At 58.4% G+C, this 24919-nt stretch overlaps 2 protein-coding genes across 3 annotated transcripts; one reads left to right on the top strand and one right to left on the bottom strand.

Moving 5' to 3' along the window:
- Positions 1-105: 105 nt before the first annotated feature.
- Positions 106-13932, top strand: SNX32 (sorting nexin 32). Its single transcript, XM_048856848.2, has 13 exons — positions 106-251; positions 412-516; positions 784-894; positions 6582-6703; positions 6953-7076; positions 7654-7758; positions 9526-9631; positions 10040-10115; positions 11206-11245; positions 11653-11739; positions 11856-12015; positions 12157-12242; positions 12846-13932. The coding sequence occupies exons 1-13, from the start codon at positions 210-212 to the stop codon at positions 12897-12899; spliced, it is 1218 nt and encodes a 405-aa protein (XP_048712805.2). The 5' UTR covers positions 106-209; the 3' UTR covers positions 12900-13932.
- Positions 13933-15260: 1328 nt separating this feature from the next.
- Positions 15261-22087, bottom strand: CFL1 (cofilin 1). Of its 2 annotated transcripts, none has more exons than XM_048856851.2 (4): positions 21929-22087; positions 18585-18892; positions 17153-17229; positions 15261-16443 (listed from the first exon to the last, which is right to left on the bottom strand). In XM_048856851.2, the coding sequence occupies exons 1-4, from the start codon at positions 21929-21931 to the stop codon at positions 16331-16333; spliced, it is 501 nt and encodes a 166-aa protein (XP_048712808.1). In that variant the 5' UTR covers positions 21932-22087; the 3' UTR covers positions 15261-16330. The 2 variants fall into 2 exon arrangements, with proteins under 2 accessions (XP_048712808.1, XP_048712807.1); XM_048856850.2 differs by lacking the exon at positions 21929-22087 and adding an exon at positions 21413-21525.
- Between the last annotated feature and the right edge of the window lie 2832 nt (positions 22088-24919).

The raw sequence follows: 24919 nt of genomic DNA, 5'->3' as shown, positions 1-24919 counted from the left end.
TGACGAGTGGGAATCCCAGCGAATGGGAGCGAGGACTGCGTGCCTGGTGCCCAATGGGGAGGAGGGGTATGGAATAGCTCTCACAACCGATTTAAAGAGACAACACCCTCCGCCCGCGCGCCCCCCCCCCCCCATTCCTAGTCAGCTGATGAGGCCTGGGCCTGGGTTCATCTACAGGGCATCCTGGGCCGCTCTCTTCCTGGGGGCGCATGGAGGAGCCGCTGGAGATGCCGCCTGGGGAGGAGAGCAAGGTGAGCCTGGGACCACGGCGGGGTCCTGCATTCGCCACCCGGGAGGGGCAGTACCCTGCATCCTGCTGCCCCCCGCGCCCGGTGCCCCGGGTCGGGCATCGCCCTGCATCCCCCCCCCCCCGTTGGGTGCTCCCATATCTGACCCTCTTCTCTTCCCCAGCCTTGCTCACCCTCGGAGGAGCTCGCCACTGACCCCTCCTTGCAGGTTGAGATCTCAGACGCAGTCAGCGAACGGGACAAGGTGAAATTCACTGTCCAGACCAAGGTGAGGGGGAGTATGGGGTGAGGGGATTGGAGAGACAGGGTGGAAGGGGTCCCTTATGGGGGGTCTCCCACCATCGGGCTCTGATGTTTGGGGGGTCTCTGGGGAATGTCTCTAGTGAGGTTTGAGGGTCCTTGCCTTGGGTGTCTCCATTTGGGGTGGTCTCTGGGGGATCCCTGGTTTGGGGAGGTCTCTGGCAGGTCCACATATTGAAGGGGATTCTGGGAGTCCCAGGTTTGGAGTGTCTCATCCCCTGCCCCCCTGTTGCAGAGCTCCCTGGCCGACTTCAACCGCCCAGCGCTCTCTGTGGTCCGGCAGCATGAGGACTTTGTTTGGCTGCACGACACCTTCTCTGAAAATGATGAATACGCTGGCATAATTGTGAGTGGAGGGGAGGAAGGGGACCGGGGGACAATGTAAAGGGTGAGAGGGGATATGGGAATCATGGTAAGGAGGACATCTGGGAGGGCATGGGGCAGGGTGTCATAAGGGGGAACATCATGTCAAGTGCTGGTGTCTACAACTCAAGAAGGCTATTGCTAAATTGGGTTCAGAGAAGAGTCACAAGAACGGTTAAAGGACTGGAAAACAGGCTGTGACAGTGAGGGATTCCCAAGAGCTCAATCTGCTCAGTTTAATCAAGAGAGGGTTAAGGGATGACTTGCTCCTAGTCTGCAAATAAAGGTCTAACAAGATCCAGGGGCTGGAAGTTGAAGCCAGACAACTTCAGACTGGAAATAGGATGCAAATGTGTACCAGTGTGGGGAATGAACCAATGGAGCAGTTTACTAAGAGCTGTGGTGGATTCTCCATCGCTCAACATTTTTCAGTCAAGACTGGGTGTTTTTCTAATCTGCTCTAATTCGCAACAGCAGCAGATTCACATGGCTGTGATGTACCTGTGTACACATAGAATGAACTTCCATCCTGAATAGTCCCTTGCAAGTCTTCTTCTTTTGGCAAGAGTCAGCATGGGAGGATTTAGGCTTCTTAAATCCTTCAGAATTGCATCTTCCAACCTCATTTGTGATTGGTCTCGTGCTCTACTTTCTTTGACCTCAGGTCTATAAAGCTTCTGTAAAAGCACACCTTCTTCTCCGTGCTGGACATGGTGACCACACCTTTGCAGTCTTCTCAGCGGATGTGAGACTGCAACTTGCCGGGGTCATCTAAGAATCTCTTTGTTTGTGACAAAATCAAACCAGTGGATGTTTTGACACTGAAAACTGTTTGGTTTCCTCTCCTCAGCTGTTTTTCATGGCCATGTTCCTGCTCCATACGACAGAGTTGTCATCACTACCACATTGAACTCTTGTATCGTAGTTGTCACATGGACATCCTGCCACCCAGAGGCATAGGTGCTGGAACTAGGGGTGCTGCCACACCCCCTGTCTTGAAGTGGTTTCCATTCTATACATGGTTTACAGTTTAGTTCAATGGCTCTCAGCACCCCCACTATACAGATTGTTCCAGCACCCCTGCTCAGAGGCCTTTGAAGACACTGAAGTGCCATGGATGCAAGACCAATCCAACATGTGACTTCTTCTGATATAGAGCCTCTTATTGTCAAGTGATTACCCAGATAGATAAACCTATTCACCCATTCAATGTCATTGCTGTCCACATACATCATTTGCAGGTCATTTGTTTCTGTTTTGTAGGAGGCTTGCATAGCTTTGGTTTGATCACCATTGACCCCAAGTCCCAGAGATTCCGCTGCTTTTCACAGCTCTCCCAACGTTAGCTGTAGTTGGCCAGTAATCTCTCCAAGTAAGGCAATAATAGCATGCTAAAGATCTTCTAAAGATGAATCTCTCAATTTCACGTCTCCTACTTTGGCCACCTGTCCTCCAGTGTCCATGCCTTGTCATGACGGGGCAGCTTGCGTGCTCTAATGATCCCCAGAGTCTGTGTCGGCGGGGGCTTTTTGCTCCTGGTAGGTTCAACCATGCCAGATTGGTCTGTGGAGGACCTGAGAGCCAGACAAAACAGACACCCTGGTCCTCCAGGTTGGGGGTTAGGCACAGGGCTAACAACCCTGTCCTGTAAAAAACAAAATATGTTAAGGAAACAGCGACTGAGAAATCGACCATTACTGTGTGTGATGGCCTTCAGGAGTCAATGACCCGTATGACTGCCAGTGGCGAAAGCCGAAAGGAAACCACTGGCATGAAGACTTCAGTGCTCAACATCAAGACAAAAACCAAACTTGTTTTTTGGAACGTACGGACAATGTACAAGGCAGGGAAGCTAGCTCAGGTCATAACAGAGTTGAGACGCTACAGCTTACACATCCAGGGTGTCAGCAAGAGCAGATGGATGGGATCAGGAAGATTAACAACAGCCTCGGGAAAAACTTTGCTGTTTTCTGGATGGGATGATGAACAACACCATGAGAGTGTTGCCATCCTTTTGAAGAAGGGAGTGGAGCATTCCCTGCTTGAATGGAAATCCATCAGCAGCAGACTTATGAGAGCCAGACCGAAACGGAAACATAATAATGTCCCCCTGCTTCAGTATTATGCTCCGACAAATGACAGTGATGAAGAAGTAAAAGACAAATTCTATCCTACACTACAGGCGGAGTTAGAGAATACCGCGCCACGACCTAACTATCATCATGGGAGACCTGAATGCCAAGGCCGGTAAGGACAACACAAACAATGACAGAGCAATGACAAAGACAGAGCAATGGGAAGACATGGGTGTGGCGCCATGAATGAAAATGGAGAGAGGCTTGTTGATTTCTGTAATATGAATGACCTAGTCATAGGTGGAACCCTATTTGAACATGGTGAAATTCACAGGCTGACATGGTGTCAGAGATAAGAACCAGATTGACCATATCATGATCAGTGGTAAATGGCGACTCTCACTGACAGATGTGAAAGTGAGAAGGGGTACAGATGTTGGCAGCGACCACCACCTTGTGACAGCTTCCGTCAAGCTAAAACTGAGCAGTGTGGGCCCACCAAACAAGGGACATAGACGTTATGATATTGACAAGCTAGAGTCCCCTGACATACAGAAAGCCTTCGTTCTGCAGTTAAAGAACAGGTTTCAAGCACTTGCAGACCTTGATGAAAAGGAGGGGAATGCAGATGAGGAGATCAAAAAGAAGTGGGACAAGGTAACAGCAATTTATAAACAGAGCAGTGAAGCCTGTCTAGGCTACAGGCAGAAGAGAAGGAAGGAGGTTGACCAGGAGGTCCTGCAACTTAGTGGGGCCACGGACAGGGAGTGCATCGATAAGGAGGTGAAGGGAAAAGTGCAACCAAAGTTTTAACAAAATATTCGTGAGGAGCCAGAATAGGGGTCTGCAGCCTGGCGCACTCCAGGTAGACATGCGCCAGGGTTTCCCTCACGCCGCAAAAGGGGCAGGTGTCCGGGATTGGGGTGAACCGCGCCAAGTACACGCCCGTGCTCACGGCCCCATGAAGGAGCTGCCAACTGATATCCCCGGCGGGCCTCGGGACTAAGGTGGAATATAGGCTGGCCCACCAGGGCTCCTCACCCTCCAGAAGTGGCAGGAGGTCCCGCCACTTTGTGTCAGGGCGGGATGCGGGGGTGAGGACGTGAAGGGTGTGGAGCATGAGCGTGTAGAGATGTTTCTTGGGCGCGGTCTGGAACCAGACCGGCTGCAGCTTGTGTAGCCGGCTCACGGTGAAGGGACGTGGGGGTCGGATGGGTCAACGGGGCAGGGGCCTGATGAAAAGGTCCGGAGGGCCTGGGGTGGAGGGTGGGCGGGGCATGCCCTCTCGCAGGACCCGGTCGAGGTAAACCCGAGCAGCGGGCAGCAAAGCGGCTCTCACCTCCTGAAGTACGCGCAGGGGAGTACGAGGTCTGGAGAGCCCCATGCCCTGAGCGAGCGTCAGGGGATCCAGCCAGTCTCCCCGGTCATAGTCCAGGAGGTCTCCGACTCTGGTAACTTCTGCCAGGACCAACCTCTGGCACACCGAGGGGGACTCCGCCACCTGCACACGGAGCTGGGGGTTGTGTAGCAGGGGCTCCGCGAGGAGATCTTCCCCCACGGAGGCCGCCACGGACCTGGTCGCTGTGAACAGTTTCCAGGTCCTGGTAGAAGACCGGCAGCCCGGAGAGGTCTCGCGGAAGACCCCTCGGGTGGAGATAAAGGAGCTGCTGGTCATATCAGAGCCCTCGGAAGCGGCGCAGGGAGGCGTGCGCCAGTACGCTTCACGCCGGACTACCTGCACCATAAAGGAGCCTCTGCAGGGCCTGGAGGTGGAAGACATGGACCTGAGTGCGGAGACATTTCAGGCCCTGCCCTCCCTCCTCCAGGGGCAGATGGAGAACCCCTGCAGAGACCCAGTGCAGTCCTGACCAGAAGAACTCCAGAATCAACGTCCAGAGGTTGGCCAGGAAATCCGGGGCCGGGACCAGGGTGTTGAGCCGGTACCAGAGCCTGGACAGGACTAGTTGATGGAGCACCAGTGCCCGCCCTCAAAAGGACAGACACCAGAGCAGTCCTGTCCATCTCCAGAGCCGCTCTACCACCCTGCCCTCTAAACCCTGCCAGTTCTCCGGCGGAGACGGATGCGTGGCAGAAAGGTAACGCCGAGATAGAGCAGCGGACCCGCTCTCCACCGGATGGCTTGAAGCGCGGGTGGGAGGGAGCTCGCCTGCCGCCAGTCCCCTACCACCAAGCCAGAGCTCTTGACCCAGTTGACCCGGGCGGAGGAGGCTGCCGAGTAGACGGCCTGGCAAGCCTCCACCCACGCCAAGTCGCCCGGGTCCTGCACCACGAGGAGCACATCGTCGGCGTATGCCGACAGGACCAGCCGCAGTTCCGGGTCCCGTAGCACCAACCCTGTCAACCTCCTGCAGAGGAGACAGAGGAAGGGCTCGATCATCAGAGCATACAGCTGGCCCGAGAGGGGGCACCCCTGCTGTACTCCTCGCCCGAAGCTGACTCTGCGGAGGCGTACAGCACCTGGAGAAAACCCACAAACTGGGGTCCAAAGCCAAACGCTCGCATAGTGCTCAGGAGATACCCGTGATCCACCCTGTCGAATGCCTTCTCCTGATCCAGGGGCAGGAGGGCGAATGACAGACCGTCCCTACACCCGAGTTCCAAGAGGTCCTGGACCAGATACAGGTTGTCGAAGATGGTGCGGCCCGGGACGGTGTAGGTCTGGTCTGGGTGGATCACGTCCGCTAGCACGGACCCTAGCCGCAGCGAGATGGCTTTCGCTACGACCTTGTAGTCCATGCTGAGGAGCGAGACGGGACGCCAATTTTGTAAATTGCAGAGGTCCCCCTTCTTTGGTAATAAGGCGAGCACGGCTCGCCTGCACAAAAGAGGGAGGGCCCCGCTCTGCAAAGACTCGGCCCAGACGGTGACTAGGTCTGGGCCAAGGATGTCCCAGAACACGCGGTAGAACTCCACGGTCAGCCCGTCCATACCCGGTGATTTATTGGTGGGCATGCAGCGGAGGGCTTCCAAGAACTCGGCCAGAGTGAAAGGCAGCTCAAGCCGGTCTCGGTCGCCCACGCTGACCTTGCCCTGCCCTAGCTATCATCCCCCAACAGGACATCTGGAGGGAGGGATAGCTCAGTGGTTTGAGCATTGGCCTGCTAAACCCAGGGTTGTGAGTTCAATCCTTGAGGGGGCCATTTAGGGATTTGGGGCAAAAATTGGGGATTGGTCCTGCTTTGAGCAGGAGGTTGGACGAGATAACCTCCTGAGGTCCCTTCCAACCCTGATATTCTATGATTCTATAATCTGAGCCCTTTTCCCCTGCCCCATAGCAACTGGCCATGAATCCTTTCTCAGCCCCTCCAGCTCCACCTCCCAGCCTCCTTTGTTCCAACCATTAGCCCCCGCACCCCGCTTCACTCCCCTCCCCCAACTGTGAGGCCCCCTCATCTCTGCCCTTTCACCCCCATGCCTCAACCATGAGCCCCCATCAGCTCCACCCTCACCCCCGGCCTGCCCCACAGCTAGTATCACGGGCCCATGGGCCTGAGGTCACAGAGGTTTGGGAGGCTGGAGGAGGGGTTCAGAGCTAATATTTCTCCTGGTTCTTCCCCCACCACCCCCGGCCCAGATCCCCCCTGCGCCCCCCAGGCCTGACTTCGAGGCATCGCGGGAGAAGCTGCAGCGCCTCGGGGAGGGGAACAGCACCCTGACGCGGGAGGAGTTCGCCAAGATGAAGCAGGAGCTGGAGGGGTGAGTGACACCAGGGGAGGGCAGGGGCTGACCTCAATGCCCCAGTGTAGCACTAGGGGGCACTGTGCTGTGGGGTCAATAAGGGGTCAGTGGGGGCGCTGTGCCATGGGGGCAGTACAGGCGAGAGATGATACATAGGGGTTAGTAGGGGGCACTGTGGGAGGGCTCCGGGGGCAGTGGGGGGGGGTGTCCAGGGGGTCAGTACTGGGACACTGTCCCTGCAGATGCTCACCTGCCTGTCTCCCCCAGCGAGTACCTGGCCATCTTTAAAAAGACGGTGGCAATGCACGAGGTGTTCCTGCAGCGTCTGGCAGCCCATCCCGTCCTACGCCGGGACCACAACTTCTACGTCTTCCTGGAATATGACCAAGACGTGAGACCCCAAGTACCCCTCCCAAGAGCCTCCCACCCCTGGCTGAGTTCCCAACTCCCACACCGACCCAAGGCTCCCTCTGATCCTGCTGGCCTCCTGCAACATCTTGAGCCTGCCTCTGACCCCCCAGCTCTCCTCTTCCCTGCTGAACCTCCCACCTCCTCCCCACTGAGCTACCCCCCGCCACCAGCTTTCTCCACTGCTGAGCCACAACCCCCCTCTCCCTGCGGAGCTACTTGTCTGCCTAGCACAAGGTACCCAATTTGAGGCCATTCCCATCTCCACCGCCTCCCGCCAACAAGGGGGACCATGTGGGAGACTGCCCCCCACAATGTGAGGAGCACAGGGCCTGGAAGGAGCCAGGGAGGTGAGGGGGGCACCTCCTTCTCCCCCCACTGCCCTGCCCCACTCTCTCCTCCAACCCTGGCCTACACACATCCCTCCCCCTAGCTCCTATGATCTCTGGCTCTGGGCAGCCCCTGTGGTGGGCTGGGGGGGATGTGAGGTGCAGGGGGTCCTGGGGGGCCCTCTCCCACCTCCCCCCCACACACACACCTGGCACTCTCTCTCCTTGCAGCTCAGTGTACGTGGCAAGAACCGCAAGGAGCTGCTGGGCGGTTTCTTCCGGAACATCGTCAAGTCAGCTGACGAGGCTCTCATCACCGGGGTGTCGGGGCTGAAGGTGAGCCAGGACCCACTGCATGCGGTGGGGGGTGGGGGGGAGCAGGGACAGAGTGTGTGCCTCCATCAGATCCCATCTCCCCAGAAATCCATGGGCCCTGCACAGATCCCCCAGTGACATTTTTGGGGTTCAATCTAGACCAATACCTGTCCTGCAGCTCTGGGTGCCCTCAGTGCTCTGCCTCTGTGGCTCACGGCCCTGACTCCAACAGCCAGGCTACTGCCATGCAGGTCACACCCCGGCTTCCCCTCCTAGTGACCCCAACAGCCCATCCTGACTTTCCCCCAAACGGTCCTGCACTGTCCAGCCCGCTCCTGCAACACTCACAGAAGGAAGGAAGTTCATTGTTCCTTCAGAGGGACAATCCAGGGCGGCTCACTGATTTTACTGGGGGTTGACAAGCGCTCTTATGGCAGTCCCAGCACCGAACTGGTGGAGAGTCAAATACGTTTAGTGAAGGCAAAGGCAGAGGTTTAAATGGCACCCGAAGGAGGAGTAAAGATAAATGGTTACACCTTTGCTTCTCAGGGTATGTCTACACTGGAGACTTCAAAGCCCAGCCATAGGAACGCTCCCGCAGCAGCGCTCTGAAGTGTGAGTGTGGTCGTGTGTGAGTGCTGGGGATTAGCTCCACTAGGGGGTTAGCTCCGAGAGCTGGGAGCGCGGCTTCCAGCACTCAGAGCCTGTCTACACTAGCGCTTTCAAGTGCTCAGACTTTCTGCACTCGCGGGGGGGGGGGGTGATTTTTCACCCCCCGAGCCAGCAAAGTAGAGCGCTGTAAAATGTAAGTGTAGACATACCCTAAGACTGACACTGCACTTCAGTGAGTTACAGCCCTTGCCTGAGCAGAGTCCTCACCTAAACTCAGTTCCCGGGGACTTCAACCCCTCGGCTGGAGGACCCAGTGGCCTGTGATTTCAGCCACTCTGGCCCCTTGAATCCTTCCTCGTTACACTTTTATAATACAGGAATACTATATACAAGCAATTGATTGTTGCTTATCATTTGCGGTTCAGGTCCCTTGTCTGTATAGCTAAGAGGCCTCTCCCCCACCTGGTTCTGTTCACCTTTGTAGGCAGCGGTTCCTTCAGTGTCTCTGCCTGACGGGCTAGTCAGCTGCGCAGATACACGTTTCTTTGCCTAGGGCAGACTGGGCTTATGCGCTGCTTGCCAAACCCATCTGAAGAACATCATTCAAGTGCTTACTTACAACTCTTTGTACGCACCCGGGCCCTACGTCACCCTGGAATATTAATGAGCAGGGAGTTAGTTTTCCAGTGATATCTTATGATACCAATGTGTTAGGTGTATTGAGTTTGTCGGGCCTGACAGGAGTGGCTGACAGAGTAGCAAACCACCAATGGGGCTCTGTCACACACACCCCCCTCACCCCAGCCAAGCCCCAGTGCGAAGAGTAACATGGCCTGCCCAAATCACCCCCCACCCCCCCACTGGTGCAACTGCCCCCCTCCCCCACGGTATCAGAGAGAGTGGCATGGCATGCACATATCCGTCCCCGTCCCCCCCGCACTTGTGGAGAGTGGCACAGCCCGCACAGATTCCTCCCCCTGCAGCAGTGACCATGTTAGCACTTAGCCCAGCCCACGTAGATTCCCCACTCCCGCCCCATGTGCAAGGACCACATGGCACCCCCCACCCCCCGGACGTGAGGTGCTGCATGGTGTGTGCCGATGCCCCTCCCCTGTTATGGGTGGGGCCGTGTGTGGGGCACCCCTCGGATCTCTGGCTCCCTGTCACCCCCTGCAGGAGGTGGACGAGTTCTTTGAGCACGAGCGGACGTTCCTGCTGGAGTACCACGCCCGGGTGCGCGACACCTGCCTCAAGGCCGACCGCGTCATGCGCTCCCACAAGAGTACGTGGGGAGGCAGGATTGTCTCTCTCCCGTCCCTCCCCTACAGCCCCCTCTGGTACCAGGATCATCCTCCTGCCCCACCCTGGCCCTTGGCACTGCCCCTTTCAGGAGTGTCTCCCCTGGGGAGGGGAGGTACCTGGTGGTCAGGAGCACTTGTGGGTGGGGACCACCTGGGGTGCTTAGCACAAGGGATCCCCGGGAAAGTGGCAGCTGCCTAGGAGCTCTCCCCCATCTGGAGGCAGTGGGGGAGCCCTTAGGGGTCAGAGGGGCAGGGTGGTGGAGGCTCTGGGGAGGGGAACCCCACCGGGCTCCTGGAGGTGGGTGTGAGGTAGGGACTCCTGATTTGTGGGGGGAGTCTCTAAGATAATGGGGTACATCCCCTGCCCTGATGGCTGCCCCCCAATACAGGCCTGGCAGAGGACTATATCCCCATCTCGGTGGCACTGGGCAGCCTGGGCACACAGGAAGTCCGCCAGCTCCAGACGTGAGTATTGAGGTGCAGGAAAGGGGCTTCCTATGAGCCCCCAGAACTGCTTGTTGGGGGAGCTGTGTTGGGGAAACAGGCACTGGGACTGGGGCTTGAATATCCCCCACCAAGCTTGGAGGGGCTGCTATAAGGTGTGCCCCCCCCGAATGCACTCTGCTCCCTCCTCCAATGACCCCAGTTGGACATCAGGGGCACTTCCACTCCCAGCCTAGGGTGTCAATTGGGGATTAGATGCTGGGGGGAGAGTGGCGAGCTGGGATGCATTTTGGGGGTGGGGAAGGCAGCCCGGTGTGGTGGCGAGTGGGCCCTGTGTGGTGGCGAGTGGGCCCTGTGGATAGTTGGGCGCTGATGGGGGGGCACTTCCTGGTGTGGCGGTAGAGATCTGGGGGGAAGGAGGCACCTCAGACAGAGCTGGCGGTGCAGCCTTGTGTAGAGCTGGGGGACGGGGTGCTGTCTGGTGGGTGGCAGGATGCAGGGGACACTGAGGGGGACGGGGTGCTGTCTGGTGGGTGGCAGGATGCAGGGGACACTGAGGGGGACGGGGTGCTGTCTGGTGGGGGGCAGGGTGCAGGGGACACTGAGGGGGACGGGGTGCTGTCTGGTGGGGGGCAGGGTGCAGGGGACACTGAGGGGGGGGGTGCTGTCTGGTGGGGGGCAGGGTGCAGGGGACACTGAGGGGGATGGGGTGCTCTCTGGTGGGGGGCAGGGTGCAGGGGACACTGAGGGGGATGGGGTGCTGTCTGGTGGGTGGCAGGATGCAGGGGACACTGAGGGGGATGGGGTGCTGTCTGGTGGGGGGCAGGGTGCAGGGGACACTGAGGGGGATGGGGTGCTCTCTGGTGGGGGGCAGGATGCAGGGGACACTGAGGGGGACGGGGTGCTGTCTGGTGGGGGGCAGGATGCAGGGGACACTGAGGGGGATGGGGTGCTCTCTGGTGGGGGGGGATGCAGTATCGGGGGGCCCTAATTTAGGGGAAGGGTGTGGGGGCACTTGGGGGATGGTGGTGTGGGGGACGGGGTGCAATGGGCAGGTAACTGGGGGGAAAGTACCAGGATGTCACTGATGAGTCTCCCTTTCGCTCCCCAGGAGCTTCCTGAAATTGGCTGAACTCTTTGAACGGCTGCGGGTGAGTGAGTGAGGGCTCCCTGCTCCCCCCAAGGGGCCTCTCCCCATCCCCTACTCTACTGTGGGCCCCCTCTGCTCTGGGGCTTCTACCCCGCCCCCCCACACACACGCTCTGCCACCATTCCTCATGCTCCAGACCCCCTCCAATCTCCTGGTGTCCCCCACCCTCCCCTGAACCCCACAACCAGGATCAGCCCCACCCCACAGACCCTACAGTGGGGAGGCAGGGCCTTCATGGCCCCCATCCTGCACCTCCACCCCCCACTTACTAGCACCCCCTATGGCTGGGTGTTGGGGACCTCTGAGGGGGTGACATTAGCTCAGAAGGATGGGGCGGAGAGGCTCAGGTGTAGTTGTGGGATTAACACCCCCCTCTTTTGACCCCCCGTTGTGTCCTCTTCTCCCCAGAAGTTGGAGGGCCGTGTGGCATCAGATGAGGATCTGAAACTGTCTGACCTGCTCAAGTACTACATGAGAGACTCACAGGCCGCCAAGGTACAGGCAGCCCGGGGCCGCGATGGGGCCGTTGATATAGGGCTCCCTGGCTCAGCCCTGAGATGCAGCCCCCCCTGGGGTGGGGCATGGAGGTTTATAACTGTCTGTGTCCCCAGGACCTGCTGTACCGGCGCCTGCGGGCCCTGGCTGACTACGAGAATGCCAGCAAGGCCCTGGACAGAGCCCGCATGAGGAACAAGGAGGTGAAGCCAGCTGAGGTCCATCAGCAGCTGTGCTGTCAGCGCTTTGAACAGCTCTCAGCCTCCGCCAAGCAAGGTGAATACAGACGGGCTAGGAGCCAGGACTCCTGGGTTCTATCCCTGTCTCTGGGGGTGGGGGTGGGGTAGAGCAAGGGGCTGGGATCCAGATCTCCTGGGTTCTCTCTCTCTCTCTCTCTCTCTCCCTCTCCCCGGGCAGAACTGACTGATTTCAAGTCACGTCGAATCTCCGCATTTCGCAAAAACCTGATCGAGCTGGCGGAGCTGGAGCTGAAACACGCCAAGGTATCGGGGACCCCCAGAAACCCTGCAACCCTGCCTGGGACCCACCCACCTCCCCGCTAGCCCTTGGGAACCCCCTAGCCCAGCCTGAGTGCGGAGCTGCAGGAACTCCCCCACCCCTGGCTGGGAACCCCTGGGCATCCTCCCCGCCCCCCCAAACCTGAACTGGGACCCCTCAGAAGCTCCCATCTCTTTCTTACCCTCCTCACCCAGTGCATGCTCTGCCTCCCCATCCCCCAAGTCCCTGGGGAGCCCTGTTCCCCCTGCCATGCTCTCTGCACCCTGGGGTGGGGGGCTGAACGCTTGTCCCAGCCCCCACCCAGTCACCTGCATGCCTCCCATGAGTGCAGATCCTGTCCTCAGTTGCCATATCCAGGTGTGGCCTGCAGGGGGCAGCAGAGACACATACTTGGGTCCTGCATACAGGTTCAGTCCCTGCAATGCTGCTCCCAGTTAGGCTGAGAGCCAGGACTCCTGGGTTCTGTCCCCAGCTGTGAGAAGGGTGTGGGGTGGGTCATTTAAGGTTTTCTTGGAGTCCCAGTTTCCCCGGAGCATTGCGCTGGGGAGTGGGGGTGTCCCCCCTCTAACCCCTTCCCTCTTTTCTAGGCCAGTAGCCTGCTGCTGCGGAACACCCTGATTGTGCTGAAGGGCGACGCCTGATGCTGCCCCCTAGCCCTGCACCTGTGGGAGGGGCTGCTTCACGCCTTGGTGCAGAGACCCTCCCCAGCCCTACTGCTGCTGCCTCATAACCCACATATCCCTGCCGCCCCCCCCCCAACCTTGCTGGCATTCCAGCCTCCCCACCCTGCTCTGCCAACTCTGGGGGACCCATCTGACTATGGGGGCAACCCCCCACAGCACCCATTAACTCCCTCCCCCTGGCCTCCCAGACATGGCTGCAGCCCAGAGTTCCTTGAGGAGGGGAGTAGGGTGGGAGCCAGGACTCCTGGGGTCTATCCCCACTCTGGAAGGACAGTGAGCTAGAGCAGGAGGGCTTGGAGCCAGGTCTTACTGTTTTAGATGAGCCCCTTCCCCTCTGTCCCTCACCCCCCACACTGCAGTACACTGGGGTGGGGGGGGAAGGGGAGATGTTAAGGTGTGTTCAAGTACATAAAAGACTGTTAAAAGGAGGAGGGAGAAACATTGTTCTTTTTAACCCAAGGATAAGGCAAGAAGCAATGGGCTTAAATTGTAGCAAGGGTGGTTTAGGTTGGACGTTAGGAAAAACTTCTTAACTGTCAGGGTGGTTAAACACTGGAATCAATTGCCTAGGGAGGCTGTGGAATCTCCATCATTGGGGATTTTTCAGAACAGGTTGGACAAACACCTGTCAGGGGTGGTCTAGATACTACTTAGTCCTGCCTTGAGTGCAGGGGGCTGGACTAGCTGACCTCCTAAGGTCTCTTCCAGGTCTATGATTTGGAGCAGTTCTAGCCATTTACAAGAATCCAGGCTAGATGCCATCTCTGAGCAACCAGATGAAGGGGGGAGGGGCAGAATGAGGGGAAGAAGGGGTGTGAGATTGGTCAGGGGGAAGAAAGAGAGCGTGAAACTGCAGTAGGAAGACAAGAAACCACAGCCTTGGGGCTATCATCATTCAATTCTGCCCATCCAAGGCAATATGTCCATATACAGCTCTGTACACCCCAGCCCCAAACACCCCCAATAAAGACCCATTTTGTATCCAGCTCCACCCCATGCAGCCTCATTGTCAACCCCCTATTTTTCAAGCCTGCCCAGGCTCAGCTAGGGCCCAGCCCCCCACAGCATCAAGGCTCTTCCCCCAACCCTGCTTCCTCCACAGCTGCTGCTGGGACTCCCCTGCTTCCAACATTGCTCACCCTGACCCCCACCAGCCCTTTGTCCAGGGCCCCAGCTCCTGCATTGCTTGATCACAGCACCCTGAGCTGATCACTCATAGCAGAGAAGCTGGCCTAGGATCCCCAGCTGGGGTGAACTCCCAGGCAAGGCCTTGCTGTGGGGTGGGAGAGGCTTGGCCTCCCCCCAGCAGGGCCAACACGGCTGCCAGGAAGAGCTCCCCGCTCCCCTTGTGATGGGGGGGGATACACCCTAGAGAGCAGGGAACCTGTCCAGGCCCCATCTCCTGCTAAGGCTGTACATGGCAGGATAAGCACTGACACAAAGAAAGGAGACCATCAAAACCCCACCCACCCCCACTCAGAGATAGAGCCCAGGGATCCTGGCTCCTGCCCCACCCCCAAACCCTCTCCCCTGTGGGAGAGAACTCTCTCTTGGCTTCCAAGCATCATCTAGAGCATGGGAAGGCTGTTAGCTAGGACTCCTGGGTTCTAGCTCCACCTCAGGGGCTGGTGGATTAGAGCAGATTAGCATTACCCAGTTACACCGATAGCTCCTGTGGGGGAAAGCTACCCTCCTTCCCCCTACACACACACACTGAAGTTGTGGGTGGCTTCTGGAGGCAGCAAGAGATGGTGTGGGCAGCACCATTGCCCCCCTCATAGTCCCAAACCTCCCCCCCCCCAGCAACTCTGCTGGCAGGGCCAAGGAGCAAAGGGGTGATCCCAGCTGGGAATTACACCCCCCCTCCCACCCCAGGCTCCCATAGGAGACAGGGCAGAGGGAGACACTTGCAGGTCCCAGCGCTGCTGCTCCTTCACACCTAGCATGGGACTTTGAAGTACTGCAGGAGGGCTAGGGCACCAAGCCAGGCCTGACCAGAGACAGGTGTGGCGCTGGCCTGGGGGGGGATGGGGAGAGAACACACAGTCCAGCTGCCTAGGGCAGGAGGGAGGTGGCCCTGGGCACAGACCTGCACAGGTCCCCTGCACTCCTGTGTGTTTTACAAGGAAAGGCAGGTGCTGTTACCCATAAGCAGCAGCCACACCCAGCTCCCATGGCCACCCACACCCAAGGCTCAGCACTGATTGCAGACTCCCAGGAGACAGGACTCCTGGGTACTCCTCTCCACCCTAATGTCCCCCTGCCTCAGTTTCCCTAATTGCCTCAAACCTTCCAAATAAAGCCAGAGAGGGCAGTAGCTTGTTAGCTTTTTTTTTTTTATTGAAGGTCATTACAGGTGCTGCTTCCATATTAGTAAGTTCCACTGGAAGGGAGTGTCCCAGCCCCCAGTTACTTAAATTTTGCAAGTTTCTCCACAATATTCCATTTATACACAGTACTACAGACAAGCACAAAGCCACTAAGTCATGGACGCGTTGGCAGCAGGGGGTTGCTTTCCGGGGACACCCCCAGCTCTCCCGGTGGGGCCAGAGAGAATCGGCATCTTTCACTGTTTCAAAACACAAAACCCTTTAAAAAAAATTTACACACACCAGAAATTTCTAATTCCAGTCAAGAGGAGGCTACAGGGATGCAGTTAGAGGAGCTACTAGGATGTCACCTTCCACCAGAAACTACTAGTGGCTCAAGACCTGGGGCTGGCTGTTGGAGGGTCCCTCACTCACTAGCCCCTTTTGGGAACACCCTGGCCAGCAGTGGACTGGCCATCAAGACCTCAGCCCTATGGAGGATTTGAGATGGGCTGTCAGGAGAGGGCAATGGAACGATGAAGCCAGTTGGTCCCTGATCAACCTTTGAAGGAGACATTACTGGAATGGAAATGCGGGAATGCTCCCAGAACTAGACAGAGCTCAGGGGACGATCCCCATGAATGGTGGAACAGTCCCAAAACCTACACACTGAGCTCCAGTGCTCCAAGGATGGGCCCTTCTTGGTGTCTCTAGACATCAAGCTAGAGAGCTCAATGCATGGTCCCTTCTGATGGTGGAGTGGCCCCGGACCTTGAGGAGAAGCTACAGCGCCCAGGGAATGGTCCCCTTGGTCTCCAAGGCGGAAGTTCCAGGTAACCGAGGCGGCAGTGGGTTTGGCAGGTGCCCTGCACAGCAGTCATGGCCGGGCTGTGGAGTGTCTTGAGGACTCTGATCGTGCAAACTGGAGAAGGAGACTTAGGAGGCAAAGAATCGGAACGTTATCTAAGGAATTATCCCCCCCACCCCCTAACAGCCCTCCCCCCCCACCCCACCCCCCAAAAAGGTAGCACAGGACTGATTAACATGGAAGCTCCGGTATAAACTGGCACTGGGAGCGTTTCACAAGGGCTTCCCTTCCAAGCTGACAACGGCGTTGCCGCCCAGCTTCTCGGCCAAGGTGCAGCGATCCTTCACCTCCTCGTAACAGGTTGCTTGCAACTCATGCTTGATACCTGGGGGGTGGAGGGAGGGCAAGAGAGAAAGAAATGGGGAGGGTTAGGGCAAGCCTTGGGTTGGAGATTAACCCCCATCTAGCTGAGATCCAGCCAGAATCTCCCCTCCCACCCCCCATCGCTCCCTATGTGCGGGGCAGTGAGGTTGTGATCCCCAGGCCAAGAAGCCCTGCTGTAGCCTTGGCAAAGGCACCAGTTGACTGGGGGCCTGAGAACTTCCAGTTCCACCCCATCCCAGGCAAGGCCCCTCCCGCACCATACTGGCCCATCCTGCCACAGGATCAGAGACTGTTTATTTCGCATCTCCCAGCAGGTCACATGCACCAGGGAATTGACACCCGCATCCAAGGGTGGGGGGTAGCCTCAGAGCACAGCAAGGAAGCAAATCCAGACCCCTGGGGTGCCCCTGAATGGCTCTAACCCACTAGCCCCCGCTCCCTCCCAGAGCTAGGATACAACTCAGGAGTCCTGGCATCGCAGGTACTAGCTCCCAAGGGTCACCCCAGAGTGCAGTTCCAACTGGCCTTGGCAGGTACAGGCAGACTACAAGGCTCAAGGCACACAGCACCTCACTGAGGGGGGCCAGAAGCACAACCATGGGTCTGGGCCGGCATCCCACTGCAGAGCTGCCAGCTGGCTCATCCACCATGGGTGGGGGCCCCCACAGGTGGCAGGACATGGCCTGCCAGGGGTGCAGGACTCTACTCACCTGTGAGTTTCTTCTTGATAGCATCCTTGGAGCTGGCGTAGATCATCTTGCTCTTGAGGGGGGCACAGTCTGGGGCCCTGCAGGGAGAGGGGGGGGGACTCACACCAACACCAGGGACTGAAGGCTCCCGCAAGGCACAGGCCTCAGACACAACACCCACCTGGGCACAGACTGAAAGCGTAAAAGGACAGAGCAGCAGCATGGGCTGAAAGGAGCATGGGGAGGAGCCCTCCCTGCCAGGCCATACACTAGCAACAGCACCTGAGGGGCAGATTCCCAGCAGGAGGCACAAGGAGCAAGAGAATAGCTGGGGGTGGGGAGAAGAGAAGAGAAGAGAGGTGGGAGGCCCAGGAGAGAAATTGTGGCAGGTCAGTAAGGCAGAGGGGAAGCTGTGGATCTCTCAGTGCCATGCCTGGCAGAGGGGGCAGGGTGGCTCTGTGCCCAGCACAATAAGGGCCTTTAAATGCCACCCCAAGTAAGTTTCAGCCAGCACAGCAGCTCTTAGAGATGGTGCCGACAGTCTCCTCTGTCCTACTGGCCTAAGAGCAGCTACCACTGGGCAGAGAGTTTCAAATCCAGGCCCGTCTTAACTCTCCTGCCCCCAGCACCCATTCAGATTCCCTCTCCATTAATACTCCCCTTGTCTGCACCCACTCATGCCTCCCCACCCCTGCAGCCTCTCCAAGCCTCCAGGTGGCCCCAGAGCAGGAAGGAGCTAATGTGTTCAGAACCCCCCCGAGTACAGTGTATGCCCTGGAGGGGGTGCCCCAGCTGGGCTAAGGGGGCTGGCAGAGCCAGCACAGGATGCACTGATTGGGTCATTCCTAGTCCCGTCCCACCCCTCCACCTGCCCTAGTGTTGTGGGCCCCACTGCCAGCTGGTCAGCTAGCAGCCCTTTAAACAAGCAGCTGGCACTCCCTGCTGGGCTTGCTCCACCCAGCAGAGGGGCCGGGTGCTGGCACTGGGTGAACAAAGGCAGCTTTCACTGCAGCTCTGCAGAGGGAAGGAGTGGCACTGCCAGCCAGGGAGGGGGAACCAGGGAGCTTCTCAGGCCTGGAGGAGGAGGCCTGGCTGGAGCCAGGAAGCAGGACCATAAGAAGGAGTTTGGGGATGGAGGGGCAGGGCCAGACCAACCTGAGAGGCATGGTTCTACCAGAAGATGCACCAGGTAGAATGGCACTGGAGGAGGATGGGAAGGGCCCAATACTGGAGAGGGGCGTGGCCAAAACAGGGGTGTGCTCGACAGATGGACCCAGCCAACAGAGATAAAGGGGCACCCCAGGCTTGGACTAGGGAGTGACCAAGACAAGGGGCACGACTCCCCCAGTTGCTAGAAGCAGGGGTCCCTAGCTGGTGGAGAGGGTGGGCATAGCCAGCAGGGGCAAAAGGGCTGTACCACCCTAGAGGGAATGGGGCTGGGGCATGGCCCTACCAGAAGACAAAGACCAGATCCTCCTTCTTGCTCTCCTTGGTCTCGTAGGTGGCATCGTAGAGGGCATAGCGGCAGTCTGACTCCGGGAGCATCTTGACAAAGTGCAGATAGGGGTCGTCAACTGTCTCACCCACGTCCCCCACTAGAATCTCCTTGCCCTCCTCCAGGATGATGTTCCTCTTGTCCTCGCTCAGGCAGAAGAGCACTGCCTTCTTGCGCTTCTTCACCTCCTCGGAGGTGGAGGCCTTCCGCACCTTCATGTCATTGAAGACCTTGATCACTCCATCAGAGACCGCTACGCCAGATGCCTGTGGGGAGGGGGGGAGAGGAGGGGGCATTAGGGGCTCCCCCAGCCCCCAAAGGCTGGGCAATGAGGTGCCCGATGCACTGGGGCTGGTACCCTAGCAATAACTCCGAAGGGCCAAGAACAATAGACACTGGGTTTTCTAGCCCTGAGGGGCAGATCTTCGCAAGGGACGCCAAGCAGAAGGGGATTGTTGGGGGATCCACCCTTTGTCCCCACCAAGAGGTGTTGGGGGCTAGGTAATGTCAGTGCTGGGAGCCACATACTCTACCAGGCCCCAAGCCAATGGGCCCAGAGGATTTAACCCGGCAGCTGCCATGGGCTTTGCAGCTTTGGAGCGGAGAGGGATGGATCGGGCAAGCTGTGGACACTGTTGCTGGTTACACAGGCAGGACACCAGTGGACGCACTCCAGCAATGGCCAGCAGCAAACCAGTGCCCCAGCCAGAGATGTGCATGATGGGAAGCGCTGCGTCAGTGCCTTGCACAAGCACCCACGGCGGGAACCTGAAACCCCACACAGGAAACGGCGCGGCACGTGACCTGTGCAGAAAGAGGCTGCGCACGCTGCTTCCCCATCACTACCCAGCAGCCTGGGTCCTTCCCCCACTGTGCAGCCCCAGGGGCAAGGGACCTGCTGCAACCAACCTTCTGCAGGGATGGGGTGACAACCCTTCCCCTGCTCCCCCAGAGCCCTGCCAACCCCCATTCATCCCAGGAGACCCTTCCCCCCCGGCTCTACACCTCCCTTCCCCTACTCACCTTGTGCCTACCTCCCACCCCACAAGACCACCCCCCCACCATGCCTACTTCCCATCCCCCATTTAACTCCAGCCCCTTCAACCTCCACCCCCCCCCCCACCCCAAGGCAACTGCTTTACTGCACCAAGAGACAGATTGTTGAGCCTCCCTGACACGCTCCTTCCTGGCCTCGGGTTCGGAGCGCAGCACCCCATACACTACTGAGCCCACCCTTCTCCCCACCCCCGCTAGACACCTTCAGATCAAGAGCCTCATTTGGGGCCCTGCCATAGCACTTCACACTCCACTGCCTGACAGCAGAGGGGCCAACTGAGTAACTGGGGGAACCCCAAGTTCTAGCCACCCAGCCCAGGCCCCCACTAGATGATCCCAAGGGTCCAGCCAAGATCCACGGCGGCCCTTCAGTGGAGCGTGGCTTCAGCAGCTGACCAGCAAAGCAGCACAGCGATATGCTCTTATATGGAGAAGGGAGGCTGTTTTAGGGGAAGCACCAGCCGCTTTGCTCCAGCAGCCACTGCTGGAGGGGGAAATGAAAGGGGCATGGGGGCAATGCAGGGCTCAGAATGGGGCCTGTCGGGGACCAGCACTGGAGAGTCTTCTCGGATCCCCAGGCCTAAATACTTCAGCCAATACATCCACCCCTGCAGCAAGGCTGTTGTAGGCAGGAGCGGCCCCCAAGCCTCCTAATCGAGTGGGCCCATAGGAGGCTAAAGGGCTTTTGTTCCCCAGCCCAGCAGCCCTGTCTGAACCCATGACAAAAACCTTAACCCTGTAAATACTCATCAATGCTACTGGTTCTGCCAAAGAGACAGTTCACCGCCGGCAGCCTTTACTAATCACCCCCAGATTTCCCTGTACCCTTCATCCCCAAGTCTCCCCACCTTCCCTCCAAGCTGTGCTCGCCACTGATCCCCAGCCAGGCAATTCTAAGAACCCAGGCACCAGGCAAACCAAGCACCTCTCCCCATCATCTTTGTCCTCAAGCACACAGGCACTGGGAGGTCTCTGTAGGCTGCCTGGGAACACCCCCACCCCTCAAGACAGTCCAGAACTGTCAAGGGCCATGAGGGCTCCTTGCTGGCCCTGAGTGAAGCAGGTCTCGCCAGGGCCAGCTGGGAACCCGGGCTAGGAGCACGAGGCAGAGATGGAGTCGGAGTCAGACATTTTGCAGAGCAGCATGCTCGCTCACTATCATAGCACATCAGAGGGGAGCAGTGGGGTGCTCAGACTGGGAGGACGAGCTGAGAGCAGCACACTGGATTGACTGATCTGGGGGGCGCTAGGACAATGTGGGCACAAATATGGGTTCAACTTAGACTCAGATTTTAATGTCAGACGGGGCCATTATGGCCCCCTTTCAGGCCTCCTGTAGGACACAAGCCAGAGAATCCCCCCAGCCATTCCTGTATCCAGCACACATCTCACTGGCAGCCCCCCAGCCAGGGGCCCCACCCTTTCGTGATTTAGCCCCATCCGATACATCAAACGCCACCTGCTTCCCACCACCCCAAGGCTAGGGGTGGAAAGAGAACTACTGCAGACATGGGGAACCCTCAGGTCACAGGATCCCACAGACCACAGTGCAGCTAGGGCATCAGGCAGAAGAAACGGGGCTAGAGGTGGCTGGCAAGCCTCAAACCCCATGCTTTGAGAGATCGCCGTTTGCCAACCCCCATGCTCTGAGGCAATAGCAGCCCCTGGAACAAACTAGCCCCCACCCCATCAGAGGCTGGGAGAAGAGGCCAGCCCCAGGTAGGACTCACCCATAGGGGTGCACCATCTGCATCCCGCCACACACCTGCACCTACAAGGGAAGCAGCCACAACAGGCCCTGTAGAAAGCCCATAAGAGCCCCGCATAGGGATCCCAATCCCACACGGGAAAAGGAAGCAGACACCAGCCATGAATTCCAGAGGCACCTCCAGCCACACCCCAAGGGGGTACGAGGGAACCCCTTGGAAAGGGCGAGCGTCCCAGGGACCCTACACGGGCCGCCCGACGCAGAAGAGAGCGGACAGACAGCCGCCTATAGATCCCATAGGGGAAACGATGCTCCCCGTGGGGCTCCCATTCATAGAAATCCCGCACAGATGCTGCAGGGGGCGAGAGCAGATCCCGGCTACGGATCCTACAGCGCGATCCCCGATAGCTCTTACAGGCGCCCGCTACAGAGGTGGCGGGTACGCCAGGCTCCCCCTCCCGTATGGATCCCATAGGCACCCCAAAGGCAAGATGGCGGCCGCAGGGCACAAGATGGCGGCGGCGGGCCGGGGTCTCACCATGGTGCTGCGGGCAGGGGGATCACGGTCCGGGCTACGCGGGGTTCGCTCTGCAGCAGCTTCTCACTCGGTCGGTGTCGAGACCAAATTCTGCCCCGCCCCAAACCAACCGGCCGCCCGCTTCCGCTTTATGGGGGAGGGGCACTTCCGGGCGGCGCGGGCCGTGGGGCACGCAGGGAAATGGAGTCCGTGCCCGCCGCCGGGAAGGAGCCGGAAAGCGCAGGGAAATGGCGGGAGAAGGATGCGCGCTGCAGTCCGGGGGATCATGGGAGATGTAGTCCTGGGGGGCCGGGCGGCGCTCGCGCGCCGAGTCTGAGAGAAGCCACAGCCGGGGTGTCCTGCAGTTGCAGTGCATCATGGGTCACCTAGGCCCCATTGACTAGTGGGAGGTGTCGTTTAATTATCTCCACGCCGCTTGCAGGGCCCCGGGCAGGGGCCAGTCTTAGACCCGCTGACGTGCCGGGAGCAGCCGGTTATGCAGCCCGGACGCCGGGGTTCTCTCCCCGGCTCTGGGCGGCGCATGGGGTGGGCGGGAGCCGGGACCCCAGGATTGTGGCCAAGGACCTTGGCATCGGGACCCTCCCCAGGGGCCGAGGTCCGGCCTCCCCCTTGGGACCCCGCCTAGAAAAACAACGGTTGTGATAATAAATCGGGTTGCTGAGGCGCGGCGGGACCGGGGGTTGGGTGGGGGAGGCGGCGCAAAAGGGGGGGGTATGTAAAAAGACTGACAAATAGGCTCTCAGGCAGCCGAATCTGATGACCGGCTGCTGGTTGGCTGAGCCTCTCCCTGAACCCGCCCCCTTCCCCCTGTGGGCTCTCTTCTCTCCCCCCTTCGTTGCGTCGCTTCCAAATAAGGGCGTGAACAACTGCACAGACAGAGGCCCCGCCTCTTGCAGCATCCACTCCTTATAAGGACATCTAGGGCAGAGAGGAAGCCCCCCCACACCCCACCCGCACAGGCCCTTAGCACGGAGGCAGGGGGAGGGACCCTGAGCGGCCCCAGGGCGTCCTTGCTGCGGCCCACCGCGCTCCCTGTTCTCTGGCTGTTGGCCTGGGACCCTGCCCAGACCCAGCCTTGCCCGCGGCAGTGTTGCCAACTCTCATGATTTTGTCCTGGCAATGATAGTTTTCCTTAACGCCTCGGCTCCTGGAGGCAAGTGGCAATGTGAGGCCTTCAGCCGTCATTCTTAAAGAAAAATACCTGTCGAGCCCTGGTGGCCATGGAAAACGCTGCAAAATGTGACCCCCCCGGCACCCTGAAAGCTCAAAAGCAGATGGCAACTAAAAAAGACCAAACTGCTTATTTGTAGCTAATCTCATGATTTTAAAGCCAATCTCATGACTATTGAACCCTTGGGGTTGGCAGTACTGCCACAGGGACAGTTTCGCTGGGCTGTACCCAGGAGCAACCGTAGGCATTTTGCCTGGCAGGCTTGAAAACGTTTTGGGTACCCCCTCAACTGCTTTCCCCTGGGGTACTGGCTGCAGGAAAGGGGGGGAAAAGGCGGAGGGACACGGTACCCTCTGGAAGTTGGCTGCCAAGGTGACTGCCCTGTTCATCGGACTCTACAAGCAGCCCTGGTTATACCTCTTAGGGGTAATCCTGCTGCTGCTCCCATCCTTTGGGCCAAAACCCAAGCAGAATTTACATGTCACCGTAGAAGTGGTCCCTGTTCTGCTCCACAGTTAACAGGCAGTGTCAAACCCCTCCATGCCGCTGTTCCAGGCACCTGCACAACTCAGCAGGGAGTGCTCTTCCCCCAAAACCAGTGCTGAGCCCACCAGTGAACCCTGTATGAACAGCCCCTTCACACCACCCCACAGGAAACTGTGACTCAGAACCAAGGGAGGGATCCCTGTATAAACAGTCCCTGTGGCCCACCCCAGAGGCACCTGGGTCTCAGAGCTGGGCAAGGGCTGTCTGTGGGGAAGGACTGTCTCCAGGCAGGAGAATATCTATCCCAAGGGATTAACCAAATGCTCCCTAGATTATCCCCCTCACCGATCAAATTGAGAAACCACCTGTATGTGTGTGTTGGGGGGTGGGGGGGAGGAGAGCCACCTGGGTTGGGGACAGCTGGTGAGGAAGGATGATCTGAAGCCAAGACAGTGGCTCTCATGGTGGGGGCAGGTTGGTTCCCCTCCTTTCTCAGCACGACCCCTTGAAGTAGGGTGACCACATGTCCTGTTTTGGCCAGGACAGTCCCTCTTTTAAGCCCTGTCCTGGCCATCCCAACTTTTTTGACAAAAGGGGCATTTGTCCCGTTTGCTCTTGCTGACTTCATCAGTTGGCAAGAGCAAATGACAAATGCCCATTTTTGTCAAAAAGGTGAGGTGTGGTGCAGAGAAACTTGCAGGGGGCAGCCAGCGCTTGGGCGAGCAGCGACCCCAGTCACGTGGTGGCGGCAGCCAGGGCTCGGGCGAGCAACGACCCCAGCCATGCGTGGGCAGCAGCCAGGGCTCAGGCGAGCAGCGACCCCAGCCCCGGCTGTGCACATGAAGGGGAAGGCAGGGCTTGGGTGAGCAGCTCAGGCCAGCCGCGTGGCGGGGTGGGACACTTGGGTCAGGCCCCACACTTTGTCCCATTTTCTCTTGAAGGTCCCATCTGGGTCAACCTCATGAATATGCATGAACCTATTCATCAATATGTACATTCCTCTTGTCACACACGTTTCCCCTTCCCCTATCCCTTACACCTTCCCCAGCCAGGCTAAAAGCTGTATAGCAGTGGTTCTCAACCAGGGTAAGTGTACCTCTGGGGTACACAGGGGTCTTCCAGGGGCCACATCAACTCATCTAGATATTTGCCTAGTTTTACAACAGGTTACAGAAAAAGCACTAGTGAAGTCAGTACAAACTAAAATTTCATACAATGACCTGTATATATTGCTCTATATACTATACCGGGGTGGCCAACCTGAGAAGGAGACAGAATTTACCAATGTACATTGCCAAAGAGCCTCAGTAATACGGCAGTAACCCCCCCATGAG

This window comes from Caretta caretta, chromosome 7, assembly GCF_965140235.1.
Source record: "Caretta caretta isolate rCarCar2 chromosome 7, rCarCar1.hap1, whole genome shotgun sequence".
NCBI classification, from domain to species: domain Eukaryota; kingdom Metazoa; phylum Chordata; order Testudines; family Cheloniidae; genus Caretta; species Caretta caretta.
This window is presented reverse-complemented; position numbering and strand designations above follow the sequence as displayed.